The 15223-nt window shown below is 39.5% G+C and overlaps 1 protein-coding gene across 2 annotated transcripts in view; it reads left to right on the forward strand.

Annotated features, from left to right (window-relative positions):
- CMYA5 (cardiomyopathy associated 5) overlaps positions 1 to 15223 on the forward strand; it is a 93061-nt gene that overhangs the window by 48386 nt on the left and 29452 nt on the right. For both annotated transcript variants that reach the window (XM_036020462.1, XM_036020463.1), the window contains 5 exons: positions 1775 to 1870; positions 2677 to 2910; positions 4529 to 4551; positions 8838 to 8956; positions 13908 to 14057. In XM_036020462.1, coding sequence (XP_035876355.1) covers positions 1775 to 1870; positions 2677 to 2910; positions 4529 to 4551; positions 8838 to 8956; positions 13908 to 14057 — 622 coding nt within the window. The remainder of the gene's footprint in view (positions 1 to 1774; positions 1871 to 2676; positions 2911 to 4528; positions 4552 to 8837; positions 8957 to 13907; positions 14058 to 15223) is intronic.

Below are 15223 nucleotides of genomic sequence, written 5' to 3' on the forward strand. Positions count from 1 at the left end.
AATTTTAGAAATTAAAAAAATAGTTCTCTAAATCTCAATTTAAAACAAATTTCAAAAGCAGGGAGATGTGATGTCTCCTGCTTTAAAACCATTCTAAAGTTTTCTTTTTCCCTCCGATCTTTTCCAAACAGTATGAGAAAGTAGAAAACCAGTTGGCTAAAGCCAAAGCGGCTTCCTGGTTTCATTACATCAACTGTGAAGAGGAAGAGTTGGTTGGCCACTTTCTAAAATTAAAAATCCACTTAAAAAGTTGTAACTTGCGAGTTCCCTGGCATCTGTGAGTAGGCCATTTGTGAATATTCAAGAACTGATAGCTGCATTTACAAATTATCTAGGTCCCTGCTTCTGCCCCCACTCCATCCCCATTGTGGTGGCTTACCATTTGTCTGTCACTTATTTTCTTTTTCCACTCTTTCCCTTCCTTCTTTGCATTATTTGTCGATTCTCCATTCCATGTCAGGAACTGTGTGAGTCATTGAGAATGAAAACAAAAATACAGGAAGGTGGATCTGTCACTCCCCCGTATCAGTAAAGCCTTATAGGAGCAATGTTCTGAGGAATGAACTTTCGGGAGTGAAATGATGGAGTAAGACTAAGAGGGTTAGGAGAGGTGTCTTAAAAAGGAGAAGCTTGGGTAAGCCTTAAGCAAACAAGGCCTTCAGCAAACAAGGACAGAGAGGTCATTCTAGAGAGAGGGAGTGCCATATGAAAAGGCGCATAGGTGAGAAAGAGTCCAAGGAAAGATGGGGCTCGTGTGATTAGAGCCTGGGTGCTAAAGAGGGAAGCAGAGGCCAGATCCCAAAGGGGCCTTCAGAGTGTAATTTCTCCATCATTCTATGGATGGTGAACCAGGCAGCTGATGCTCTGTTACGATGCTGTTACTGGTTAAGATTAAGCCGGATAGATTACAGCTAACTTTACAACTATAGTTAAAGTAGGTACCATCTTCCCCCATCCCTCACAGGTTTTCTAGTTGGCTGTCATGCCTTGAGTATTTTAACCCTTTGAGGATCATTAGAACTTTTACATCTCTTTAGCAGATAGTTTCCATCATTTGGTACGCTACACTGGCCTGGTGACACCTCTGAGCCTCAGGTGGTCCAGGCTCACTTGATGCCATTGGCACAAATGTGAGGAGACTACTCAGGTATATTGGGCTAATTTAGCAAAAAGCTTGCTGTTAAAGGAAAGACAATATATAAAAATTGAGGCCCTACCAAGGAGAAATAATCCAATCCATATTCCACTAAAACAAGTATTCTTTGAACTCACCAACTTACTGAGAGGTCCTTCCTCTTGTAGGAGAAACTAAATTGTCTTTGTATTGCTCTCATTTACAAAACTCCTAATTGCTTATTGTGCAGAATTATCTGTAGTCAATTTAAATATTTTATTTATTTATTTTTAGAGGGGAAAGAGGGAGAAAGAGAGGGAGAGTAATGTCAATGTGTAAGAACAACATTGACTGGTTGCCTCTTGCATGCCCCCGACTGGAGACCTGGCCTGCAACCCAGGCATGTGCCCCTACTGAGAATCAAACCAGCAACCTTTTAGTTTGTAGGCTGATGCTCAGTCCACTGAGCTACACCAGCCAGGGCTCTATATTCAATTTAGATGAAGCAGCAAATAAAATTTAAAGACTGATTTGTTAGTCAACATGGTATATAGTAAATCTCTACCAAACATACTAAATTTACAAGGGATCTGGTGCTCACTGCTTGAAGTTCTTTTCTCAAATGCCATATACTAAAGATATCTTAATTCTTTTCTTCAGGTTCAATTAGCAGAATTTTTAGAAAATTTACAAGAAAAGTCCTTGAGGATTGAAGCCTTTGTTAGTGAGATAGAATCTTTTTTTAACACCATCGAGGTAAGTTCCCACATCCCTTTCACATTTATCTGGTTTGTTATGGAACCACAAGTAAATGATTCTGATCTAAAAGAGTCTGAATTGGGGTCTGTGTGTGCATGTGTGGTTTGCCATTGTTAATGTTTTTCCATTAAAGTGAAGGCCTTAAAGTTTTCCATATGTGTGTCGTCAGTGAAGACTGCCTTCTGTCTAAAGATAAATGACTAACCCTTAAAAACACATGCACATTTATTGGGCACTTACTACAATAAGGCAAATGCTTTACAGGCTTATTCAATTTAATCCACATACTAACTGTATGAGATGGGTGCTTTATTATTCCCATTTGATAGCTAAAAAACTGAGACTTCTCCCTCTCTGGAGAGCATTTGTGAATGTAGCACCCTGTCCGGTATTGTGGCTGCCCCTCCCTCACACTGTGATTTTACTGGAGTAGTGAAAATGGCACAAACCCCTCCCTACTACCTGATGGCCATGAGTCTTCATTCACTGTGATGCCATTTTCAAGTTCGATCATGTGGAGATGCAGGTGGGAAGGATTTCCACACAAATATATTTTTTTGTGATTTCAGTAACTAAATCCTTCTTAGTGATGCTCTTACAGTGAATTCTATTGCAAAGCTAACTACGTCAAAGGAGGGTCATGGGTTGGAAATTTAGACTGAGCGTGTGATCTGTGTTTCTCTTGTCAGGATGCCAGAGATCAGCTCTTTAAAAGGCTGGTGTTTCTCTTAAAAAAAAAAAAGACATGCATTTCTCATTTCATTTAGAAGTTTTGTTGTTGTTGTTGTTTTGTTTTGTTTTAGGAAAATTGTAGTAAAAATGAGAAAAAGCTGGAAGAACAGAATGAGGAGATGATGAAGAAGGTTTTAGCACAGTATGATGAGAAAGCCCAGAGCTTTGAGGAAGTGAAGAAGAAGAAGATGGAGTTCCTGCATGACCAGATGGTCCACTTTCTGCAGAGCATGGATGCTGCCAAGGACACCCTGGAGACCATCGTGAGAGAAGCCGAGGAGCTTGACGAGACCGTTTTCCTGACCGTAAGCACCGATTCAAACAGGCCCCAACATCTTACACCCACTGTAGCCTGAGTCTACTTAAAACTTTTATTTTTCAATATTCCCTAAGATCATTTATATGCTTATGTGAGGGTTTTTTTAAATAATTTCAACACTTAAAAATTATTCGGGCACGCCTGATATTTATGGAAAAGGCCCAGCAAGTTCTTAGCAGCCAGATCCAGCTGAAGGATACAAGGAAGTCAGGGCACAGCACCATCTGTCCTGTCACAGTGGATTGCTCACCATCTAAGAGGGAGGAAGGAAAAGCAGCCTGAAAACCTTATTCGTGCCATGCTCCCTTTGGGGACAGCCTGACCTTCCAGTGCCTGGCACATCATGCCAGCCCCGGAGCCTGCCCTCCCCGCTCCTGCTCACTAATCTGAGGTGACCTCCCCTGGGGACCACTCCCTCTGAGCCTCACCAAGTGGCCAGGAGAAACATTTGATACACTTTCACCTTGCAAAAGGGTGACATAATGTTATACTTCTCTCAGGTAACATGTTGTTATTTTTGTAAGGGTCTTCCTAGGGACCACATTCCTTAATTCAAACAAGCACCTGGTGGTGCTCCTCAAGTTGCACCACAGAGGCTAATTCCCCAGAACATCCAGTAAGATACGGGATCTCCATGGAGCCAGGAATAACCAGGAGTAATGGAGGTATTTTTGTTGAGGGCAGTCCCAAACCTAACTATCAAACTAGGAAAAAGCACCATCTTACAATGAGTGGGGACCTTCCTTTCAAAACTCCCCAGGCCACCCAGGTCTCTAGTATAGTTTGGAGATAGAGCAAGGCAAAACGGGTCCACGTTAGGCTTTTCATTTGCCCTTAGGGCCACTCCAACCAGGGCACATGTAGGTGAGGTGAACATGGCATCCTCAAACAAAATGGAACTCATGCAGCTGCTTTATGCTTTATGTTTAGTTAAGGCAAAGCTTTAATATTTCAAAATTAGGCACCTTTTGCGAAGTATAATGTTAATAAAGCGCTTTGTGTTCCCTAAGAACCTTACTTTTCTTTGGTAAGAATATTTTCTTCTCCCTAGAAGAACAAATTGTAACTAAGAAAGCATGTTTTTTCCTGATTATAAAAGCAGCCTGTAGCCATTTGAGGAAATTTGGAAAAGACAGAAAAGCACAGAGCAGGTATCACCCAGACATAACTACTGATTACATTTTTGGTATATATCCTACATTGAACAAATTTAAGTCATTTTTATCACCTTGGAGAATTCTATTCTGGAAGCTATTGGTTAATGAATAGCAAAGCATAAGCAAGCCATTGCTGGCCTTGCTGATCATGGAGAGTTAGAGCAGCACCGGAAACTAAAGTCCCCTGCATCCCTGCTCTGACCTCCACCCTCCCCATCCTGTCTGAGCACTAATTTCCTTGGTGCCCAGCTGAAGCCTCCCAAGAGAAACAGCTTCAGGGGAGGGTGAGAAGTATTGATTTTCGAACATGCATGACCTTAATGCTCTAGGTTGGTTTTTGTTGTTGTTAACTTTCTCTCTCTCTCTCTCTCTCTCTCTCCCCCTCCTTTTTTCCCCTCTCCTCCCTACCCCCATTCTCTCTCCCCTTCTTCCCTATTCCCTCATAAGTCGTTTGAGGAAATCAATGAAAGGTATATAAAACATGGCACACCATAGTGGCACCTGAGAATAGCATGACCATGCTTTATGTTTAATATTTTGATGCTTTATAGAGAAATGAGCTGCCAATTAAAAAATACATACATTTAGTGAGCTACTGGATTTTTACTTTTAGACACAGTGCTTTTAAAAGCTAAATGACAGCTTTGAAAGAAAATTGCATGCGCTTTAGTTAAATAACAATTATTATAATGTAGATTTTTAACTGCTTTCTTGAGATGTAGTCTCTATTTTCAAATCAATCCAGACCATCTTTCCTGTCAGTGCATACAGAACATTTTGAAGATATTTAGACTTATTAGTCAAATACAAGTATTTGAAAGAATCATTCATATTTGCCTTGAGTAATTTTACAACTTAATATAAACTTAATGAAATGTTCTGTCATGTTCTCTTCAAAAGATAGGCATGCATTTGTCTTCTCTTCCTGCTTGGCTCACCTAAAGGAATCTTCCTCCTTTGATTTGTTTTATTTTTTGCTGTTGTTTTTAGCACTTGGTATAAAGAATAATTCTTTATTCTTTTAAAAGTCAAAGCATTAACATGAAATCAGGAAATGTCCTCTATAAAAACATTTGATCTATGTTTATCTTTTGGAACTTCTGATATTGAAATGCTTCTACTTGTCTGACACATTTTTCCCTTGGTCCCGTAGCAAGACTTGAGGTCTTTCCTACTGGTCGAACCTAATATTTTTATCTTTTCCCCCCTTAATGTAAATTTCTAAACTTGTGAATATTATCTTCAGTTTAGTTCAGTGCCAAATTGTGAACTATCATAAAGTAAAATCAGAAATTTGTATTTGTGATATATTAAAATATGTAAAGAATGGGTTTGGATTTTTTAGAGAATAAAAACAGTACAGGTGGACTTGCTCACCTTTAAAAATCTATTCAACAGAATATTGCCCATAAGTTTTAAGAAAATAATTTGTATATAGATATTGGCATTAATCAATAAAAGTTTCATTACAATAGCTCTGTTACAAGTAGAATTACCTATAGACCTTTTGAAAATACTGATGCCTCAATATTTTCTCCTGAGATTCTAGTCTGATTGGTCTGAGGTGTAACCCAGGCATTTTTAAAGCTTCCTGGATGATGTTAATGCACAGCCAGGGCTGAGAACCTCTGGTTTCTAACAGTCTGCCCTCTGGTTCAGTGGTTTCCCAAACTGGCTGTGCCTGAATTAGCCGTGCAGTTTGTTCAACAAGAGCCCCGCAGCCCCAGCCAGATCCACTGCCCGTGAACTCAAGGAGGGCCGTGGCACCTGTGCACTTCGCAGTTCTCACGCAGGAGTCGGAGGCTCAACGGGCATGTCTAGACACCGATATGCATGCCTTGTTCCCCATGTCCTTTGTTTTTAAAAGACTATACATTTCTTCTACATACTGTTGATACTTAGTTTGATCCAAAAAGTATATGGATTTACAGTGCCACTTCTTATACACTGGACATGTGTATAAGGAAATATATCATTACGTATTTGCTTATTTATAGTTCATGCACTCATGGAGGACACCAATTGGCAGGAAAATTTGACGAATGAAAATTTGCAAGTGCTTTTACCGTAAAAATGCTGCAGTACATTTTTATGTTTTTAAACATCAGAATATTAACTCGCTAATATGAATTGACATCCATTTAATTCTAAATACTATTTCTTTGGTTTTGTGCTTGAACTTGCTCATCTGTGTGTCATTTGAATTAATTTTGATTTCATCGACCAATGGAAAATGAATTAATCTTAGCTAAAACTGCATGTCACCTCAAGGAAGTTACTCTTGGGATTAGCATTATCTTCTGTAAAGAAAAAAAGACAGCAATAATTGAGATTGGTGAAGAAATATGATCAAAGAAAACGCTGTTAAACATTCAGACACGTGTGCATACACATGTGAGGAAGCTCAATTGTTTCACTGCGAAGAAGCCCTTCATGTCCTCAGGACGACTTCCACGTCAAGGTCTCAATGCCACCAATGCCCCTTTCTCTGAGAAGTGCTAGTTATCTAGTCTTTTTGTTAACCTTACTGCTTTTTCTCTCTTTGCATTATATCTCTAAAGGCATTGTTTGTATAGTAAATGATTTCTCTTAACACTGAAAGTGCTTCAATGAAGGAATGCTGTCAACCATATTTAGACTGAAAACCTGCATATTTTGAAAACCCTATTTATTTAGAAAATGCTGTTTGGTTGAAAGGATGCATTCTCTTCTTTCTGTTGTGCTCTTTTGTGTTACAACAATGAAAAAGCAAGTCATAACCATTGTGGGACCTGCTCATAAAAATTGTTCACTTGCCCTTTTATATATTTGATATTAAAATTGAACAGATCAGTGCATAAGGGAAAACTCAACCAGAGTTTTTGTGCTACAAAAAGTCCCCCATTTAGTCCGTGACGCGTGTTAATTCTGAGTCTGTCATTTCTCCCTCTGCATCCCCAAAGCCTTAAGTTAGGCTCCGTGGTTTCCCTTGCCTGGAGCCCCGTGGGGTCCGCTATGCCGACCCCACCACCTCTGGTCTGCTTGCTCTGGTCCTTCCTCAGACTCCTGCCGGGGCCTTCCGCACAAGTCCCCTTGTGTGAGCACTTCTGTGGCTCTCCCTGCCTTCAAGAAGAGAGTGGAAACTCCGGGTGGACACGAAAAGCTCATCGCAGTCAAACCACAAGCCACCTTTCTGTTTCATCTCTGTCTCCATTTCCTAATTCTCAAGGTAGTCCAAGGTCACCTTTGGCTCTTGAACGTGCCATCATACTCTGTTACAACGCCATGCCTTTGTCCACGCTGTTCTCTCTGCACCCTCCTTACTCCCAATTCTGCCTCGGAAACTCCTCCTCATTCTTTAAGACTCAGCCCAGATGTCACCTCCTCTTTGAAGCCCCTATCAGAACCATCTCCCCTAAATCAAATGATACTGATTTTTATTATCCCTCACACTAGTAAGCATAGTAGGCACTCTTTAAAATTTTCAGTTATATTTTATAATCTTTCTCCCTCAATTGATAAAAAAAGTTACCAGACCCTGAGATTCTGATATTCTCACCCAAATGAAACTTTACCCTCTTATACATTCAAAGTATATTTATTAAATGCCTACTGTGTACAGGGTATCACGTTACAATACACTAGGGAACAAAACAGAGTCCTTTCCTGCATGTAGGTTATATTCTGGTGCAGTGGACAGACGAAAACAAATAGGTCACAGCCAGCTCGGGGAAGTAAAAAGCAGCAGAGTAAGGGACAAAGGGCAGAGGCACCCCGGTTGGTGCACTCAGGGCTCCCCTTTTTGAGGAGCTGAAATTTGAACAGTGCCCTAAATTCAGAGAGAAATGAGCCATGCAAGCATGTAGGAGGAGACATTTCCCACAGCCAGTGCAAAGGCTGAGGCCCTGTGCTACCAAAACCCCAATTCCATGATGCTGAGACCAGTGGGGTTCCTCGAAGCTGTTCAGTTGCTGGAAGAAAGTTCCCGGCTTCTGTAAGGGAGGTGCCACAGAGGAGAGTGCCTAACCCGAGTTGAGGCCCCTTGAGCTGGAGATAAATGTTTTGCCATCTCTTTTTCCCTCCCTCTGCAGAATCAAGGTTTGGTTCTGTTTTGTTTTAAAAAAAAACACCTAGATTTCACCTAGGTACAAATGCTAAAAGTTTGTATTTGTTGGCATCTTTCCTTAGAAGGTTGATAAAGGCTGTTAATAAAAGCTATTATTTTATAAACTGTGGCTTGTTTAGTCTTCTAAGAATGGATAGACTTTATCCTCCATCAGTGCTGTATCCCTGCTACCCAGGACAGAGCCTGCCTGGCACATAGTAGGTGAATATTTTTTTTGAAAGTCTAAATGACTAAAAGCATAATAGTTAGGGCTGAGAACAGCAAAGCCATCATACAGTGTGTGAATTTTCAGATGGGTTCTGAACCTTTGTATCTTTAGGAAAGAAAGAAAAAGAATCATTAAAACATAGTAATTTGCAGGACTAATTTTATAGATGCAAAATGAAAAATCACATAATTTGATAGAATCTAATCAGACTTGAGGATATAGGAATGGAATTTCTAAGATTAGCAATTACACCAAAAAAAATTCTAAGAATAAATCGATTTTAAACATGTATTTCTAGATTTTGAAATAGTTGAGATCCTTTTCGGATACAATGGCTCACAAAAACTACAACAACAACAATTTCGTCTTTGGACAATTGTTTTCGCTTTCACTCTGTGTGCTAATAATGTCTTGACTTACATAGAACTATTTTCCCCCAATAGGCTGCTTTCTGCCATGGAGAGTACCGCTTCTTTAGAGAAAATGCCTGCTGCATTCTCACTTTTTGAACATTATGATGACAACTCAGCGAGAAGCGACCAGATATTAAAACAAGTGGCTGGTAGGAATTTTAATACATTAAATACCTGGGTGAAATTTGATGGTTTTTCCTTGATGTGTTCTATAAAGTTTTTGAATGTAAGGAAATATAACTGGAAAAAGGGAAATCTTCTTAATAAACATTTAAAGCTAGATTCTGCCATAAAGCATGAGACCAGCACACCATTTCAGTTATGAACTGCGTTTCCATTTGAAGCCCATACCTGCGCTGGGATGGCAGGGAGGCGGGAGGAGGCAACAAAGGAACCAAACAGTCTCTGTTTATTTTCCTTTGTCAAATAGGGTTTTGCTCCCCGTCTTCTAAAGATTATGTGCCACATGCCAGCAGCCAGCTATAGAAGGAAATATAAATCAAATATTTTCCCATGTATTGAATAGAATTTTCCTTATGAGTGGTTTTCCCCTCTCCAATTGAGTTCTTTTTCCTTGTTTAAAAACTAAACACACTAGTTCAGAAAATTAACAGCTCGGCACCGTGTTCTGTAGCCAGAGGCCTCCCACTCAACTGTCAGCAGCATTTTGCTGGCTCTTCAAAGTGTTTTTTTAATGTGCTATTTTAACAAACAAGACAATGAAAGTTATTTACATTTCTCAAAGCTGCCGTGTTTCCGTCAAGTTACCAAGTTTCACTTACTGTAAAGTGTACTCAGATGTTCTCTCTAAAAGATGCTATGTTCTTTCAAAACCACCTTAAAGATGGCTGTTGCTTTTTGATTGACAAGTAACTTTCATTCCTGTAAGAAGAGTATTAATTTAGTAACTGGTAAAAGGCTACTGGGTCTTTAAAAAGACAACAACCAACCAACCCTATATAAAATGAAAAATGAAGTCATTTATCCTAATGGATTTTCTATAGAAATGTCTCAAAACAAAAGGGTGTTTTCTTTTAATGCCTTTAAGAGGCATATGCATAGAGCTATGATTGCAAACTAAGGAATTCTGATTCACAGAGTAGATCTGCTTTTAAGGGATTCATTATATGCTATTGTTCTTTTAAGTGGATTTTTGTTTGGAATACCTGGTGGGCAATGAAAGGACATTTTATAGATGTAGAGGTCACAGAGTTACATAGTCATTGCGGCATAGCACCTGTGGCAGTCCCAGTAGTTTTAAGTTGTTTTGGAGAAACTGATCTCTGAGAGATAAATGCTGTGGTTTGTGCATCTGCTTCTAGAAATTGGAGCCCAGGGTGTTGACTTGTTGCTAAATAGTTTTTGTTCATTTTGTGATCAGTGACACCTCTCAGATATGAAGTCCTCACCTAGCACCTGAAAAGTTAATTAGATCACTCCCTAAACTAAACAGATACAAGTGAGGAAAGGATGTGATTTTCCACAAACATTTATTCCACGCTTAATATACTGCCCGGCACTGTGGCTGTTAAGCCTAACCTATCAATCTCAAAACAACCCTAGGAGTAGGTTTTATTGTTATTCCCACTTGCCAGGTGAGGAAATAGAAGGAACAGAAAAATGACCCTCACATCGCCCTAGATGCACAGCTATTGGGGGTGAGGGTGGCGGAGGTGTTTGGCGTCAGAGCCTGCGCTGGAACCACTGCTCTGTGCCCAAGAGGCCAAGTGCATTGCTATGAAAGGAGAGGTAGCTATAGATTAGTGACAACCAAAGCTTCCTTGACTCTGCCTCCTGGAGCCTTTTTAAAAAAAAATTGTGATAAAATAAGCATAATGTAAAAATTAGCATTTTAACCATTTTGGAGTATACAGTTCAGTGGTGTCAAGTATACTCACATTGTTGTACAACCATCGCCACCATCCAGAATTCTTTTCATTTTTGAGAACTGAAACTCTGTACCCATTAAATAATAACTCCCCACCCTCCGCCCAGTCCCTGGCAGCCACCATTCTGCTTTCAATCTCTATGAATGTAACTGCTCCAGGTAACTCACATAAGTAGAATAGTATTTGTCTTTCATGACTAGCTCATTTCACTTAGCATAATGTCCTCAAGGCTTATCCATGTTGTAGCATGTGTTAGAATTTTTTCCTTTTCAAGACTGAATAATATTCCATTGTACGTCTATACTGCATTTTGCTTATTCCTCCACCCATCAGTGTACCTTAGGTTCCTTCCACTTTTTGGCTGCTGTGAACAAGGCTGCTCTCCTGGGGACTTCTTTGGAAGCTGGGTTGAGTGGGAATCTGTGTCTGGCCACAGGCCCTGACATCCAAGTTGGTGTAATGCTCAGCTCCCTTAGTGTGACAGCCCTTTATGGGACACTCCATCAGGCAGAGGGAATCCATGCTGGTGATTCCTCTGCCCAATTTCTTAGTCTCTGGTAAAGATGCCTTAAAATTCCATTTTCTCATTTTGGGCATTACTCCAATTCAAGTTCATTACTTGTAAACAGAGTTGTTAACATATAAAATCTGGGTCTCTGGTGTTCATCTATCCCAGGAATTGTAAATCCAGCATTGTTATTAGATTACATCTATGAAATATTTTTATTCCCTTTTCAATTTTAGAATGCTTTGAAAAACAAGAGTATTTTCTGTTTTCGAAAAAAGATATCCTAACTGTAATGTTTTTTGGGGGGGAAGGAGGAGCACAGTAAGTACAAAATTATTTCTAGCCTACATGTTTTGCTTAATTCCCTACAACTGCTTCTTCCTCAAAATTTGGTGATGGGAGGAGGTCAATTATTAGTTTTTCAGTTAGTTAAGCTACCTAAGAGAGATTTTTGAAAAGATGTAACCATTTTTAAAAAGCAGATATCACTCAATGTATAATTCATTTAAAAAAAGCAGGAGAATGTTCATTGTCTCTGCCTCAAGGAGCTCTGATGCGCTGTCTGAGAGACAGCTGACAGCAGCTGAAGCATTCTGCTGGGCTCTTCAGTAAACCTGGGCAACATGAAAACTTATTGCACTGCATTTATCTGGATGGGCTCCTTTAGAATGTGATGCTGATTTCCTGCTGGGAAGACAAACAGTGAAGTCAAAGACAGCATAAGGATGTCTGAACCATGATCAGTCCTTGGGAAGGTGCTCTGACAGGCAGGCTTCCTGCCTTATCCTGCAGCCTGCTCAGTGTGCCCTGCCTCCAAAGTCCCTCTGTGATTTACTGATGGTGGATTCCGAGTACACCCCCATTTTAAGGGGCTTCTTGCCCCCTCCCCTCCATTTTCTGTGCTCCTGCCGAGGCTATTTACTTTCTGGATGTTAGTATTGGTTATGTGTCAGGCACTTTGCTAAACACTTAATATACATACATTATGTTGCTTCTTAGAACAACCCTGGGAGGAAATGGTATTGTATTCCCAATTTAAATATGGGAAAACTGAAGCTAAAATAACACAACTAATCAGAGGGAGTTCTGGCATTTTACCTTAGACCAGCCTCTGTGTTCCAAAGCCCGTGACTTTGACCACTCTCTTACCCTGCTTCTTATTTTTTATACCTGTGTATTTGTTCAGCTCTTTATCTCTATTGAATCTTTTCAACATCTTTTTGTTCCATTCTGTAGAGCCCTTTATTTTCCCTTGTTTTAAACCCCTTGTTGAGCTAACTTTGTTTTCTTTTCATCCAGTGTTGACTCTTAACAAAGTAATCTCATAAAATTTGGCTCACACTCTTTTAGTACGCTTATCTCTTAGGAAATTGTTGACTGTGAAAAATAACCACAAAAATAAATTTAAAAGCATGACATCTTTTCAACTATGAGAATAACCTTTTCGTTTAATTTGTATAATATGTTCAGTGCTTTTATATCTCAAAACTTTTGGAAAAGAATTACATAGGAGCTTAAGTTATAGTGTTGTATATACTGTTAATGTCCAATATGCAAAATTTAAACTCAAATCTCTAGTAAAACACTTGAAAATATTGCTGTCTTTAAAATTCAGAACAATAGCCCTGGCTGGTGTGGCTCAGTGGACTGAGTGCCAGCCTGTGAACCAAAGGGTTGCCAGTTTGATTCCCAATCTAGGGCACATGCCTGGGTTGCGGGCCAGGTCCCCAGTAGGGGGCACTCGAGAGGCAACCACACACTGGTGTTTCTCTCCTTTCTCTCTCTCCCTTATCCCCTCTCTAAAAAAATAAATAATTAAAATCTTTAAAAATTCAGAACATTTGAATTATACCAGATATCTAAACCTTATATTTGAATCAGTTAATAGGATACTTTTCCCCCTATGTAATTTTTACATTTGGTTTACATTTCCTTTTTTTTTTTTAAGATTTTATTTATTTACTTCCAGAGAGGGAAGGGAGGGAGAAAGAGAGGGAGAGAGAAACATCAATGTGTGGTTGCTGGGGGTCATGGCCTACAACCCAGGCATGTGACCTGACTGGGAATTGAACCTGCGATGCTTTGGTTCGCAGCCCGCGCTCAATCCACTGAGCTATGCCAGCCAGGGCTACATTTCTTTTTAATTTGTAGGTATGGTCATGCTGGAAAGAAACAATAGGATAGTGGTTTCAGAAAGTGTCCTTTGTTATTTTATTCACAGAATTCTTTTTCAGCCTTGATGATATAGCACCTATAGCCAAAAAGGGTTTCGTTTGTCTCTACTGTGAATATAGACTCTATATTGATGTACAAGGATAGAATATTGCTTATCTAGCAAAGCATACTCAAGTTTTGCTTCAAAGAAAAGCCAAGTCATCTGATGGGTCCTCTGCCTGTATAAGTTAATTCCTCTAAATATAAGGCTGTAGAAGAATATTCTCAAGTGATCCCACTTAGGGTTTCATTTTTATTGTTTGTGTGTGTGTTATATGTACATACATACATTTGCATAGAAAAACACTCAGCTATAACAGTAGAAAATCCTTGGGGTTGGGCGTAGGGATGTCTGGGAAACAAAGGAGACCTCCCAGTTTTATTCCACGTGTTTCTGTATTGTTAGAATTTTTCGTAAGTGACTTTTGAAAAAAGAAAAAACTCAATCAATAAAAATATTAGTTCTAATAAATTTTGCTTATATTCCAGTTCCACAGCCTCCTAGGTTAGAACCTCAGGAACCAAATTCTGCTACCAGCACAACAATCGCGGTTTACTGGAGCATAAATAAGGAAGATGTCATTGACTCATTCCAGGTTTACTGCATGGAGGAGCCACAAGATGACCAAGAAGTAAACGGTAGGCTTGCTAATACAAATACAGGTGCATGTGTGCATTTCTGCATCTTAATGTGATTATTTAAACATCTGCATATTATGACTCTTTCCATAAAGCACTCACGGCCACATATAAAAACAACAACAACAAACCAACAACTGTATAATGAACTAACATATAAGCAAAATTTGGAAATCAGGGTAAACAAAAATGCATAAATATCATCACAATGGTCAATGTGCATTATTGTAATTGAGACACAGATTTGACTTTGAGCTGTCAGGGTTACAGAAACAATGAACTGATTCTCATTGTCAGAAAGCAAAGTAATGTACAAGAGTTTCAGGGAGAACAAAGTATCAATCAGTACTGAGGTCAAAGCACCAGTGTATCGTGTGCCACTTTGTGGAGGACAGATGAGCTGCATGGGGCACCGACCTCTAATAATTTTAATGCAGATGCACCATTGGATGTCATGGTTGGCATTTTCTCAGGTCCATCTTGGATAAAAGCTGTAAACAAACTATAAAGGTTACTTCAGAGTTCACACTTCTAAGGCATGGGCCTAGGTGTGGTGTAGTCTTTCAGTGCCCCATATGAATGTGCAGACAGAGGTGAAAGAGCTTAGCAGGGTGAGCGGATGGCCTGTCTTATCGTCGAGCCTCTGTAAATATCTTCTGTCTAGTAGGACTTCTAACCAGACTAGAAACCAAGCAGTTTGAGGTTGTACTCACTGATGACTCAGAGCTGGAAGTGCTGGAGTTCTGTTGCTTGTTGAAGACAGATCCGTGTAACATGGTGGGGCAAAAGTAAACTTACAGTTGTGAGTATGTGAAACAGAGTTTATTCTTGTATTACTATTTATTAATTATTGTATTATCTTCTATACAAACAACCTTAAATCTACTTTTGCCCCACCCTGTATTTCAGAAACCAGACAATTATGTGGCAGGATTGACATGCCACAGGAGTCCAATTTGCAGTAAGAATTAATTATAATATATTTCACTGTTGCCAATATCTAAGTCTTCCGAGATATCATTTGATTCTTACTTAAATTAGAAAAAAGGTAAGAAAAGCACCCATTGGTATAGTGTAAAGTTGGCTTTGTCCATAAGAATTTCAATTTTATTGGGAACCTATTAGCGTATGGCTGTGATAACACAGCAAGATAAGTGCTATTATCC

This window comes from Phyllostomus discolor, chromosome 3, assembly GCF_004126475.2.
Source record: "Phyllostomus discolor isolate MPI-MPIP mPhyDis1 chromosome 3, mPhyDis1.pri.v3, whole genome shotgun sequence".
Classification (NCBI taxonomy): Eukaryota; Metazoa; Chordata; class Mammalia; order Chiroptera; family Phyllostomidae; genus Phyllostomus; species Phyllostomus discolor.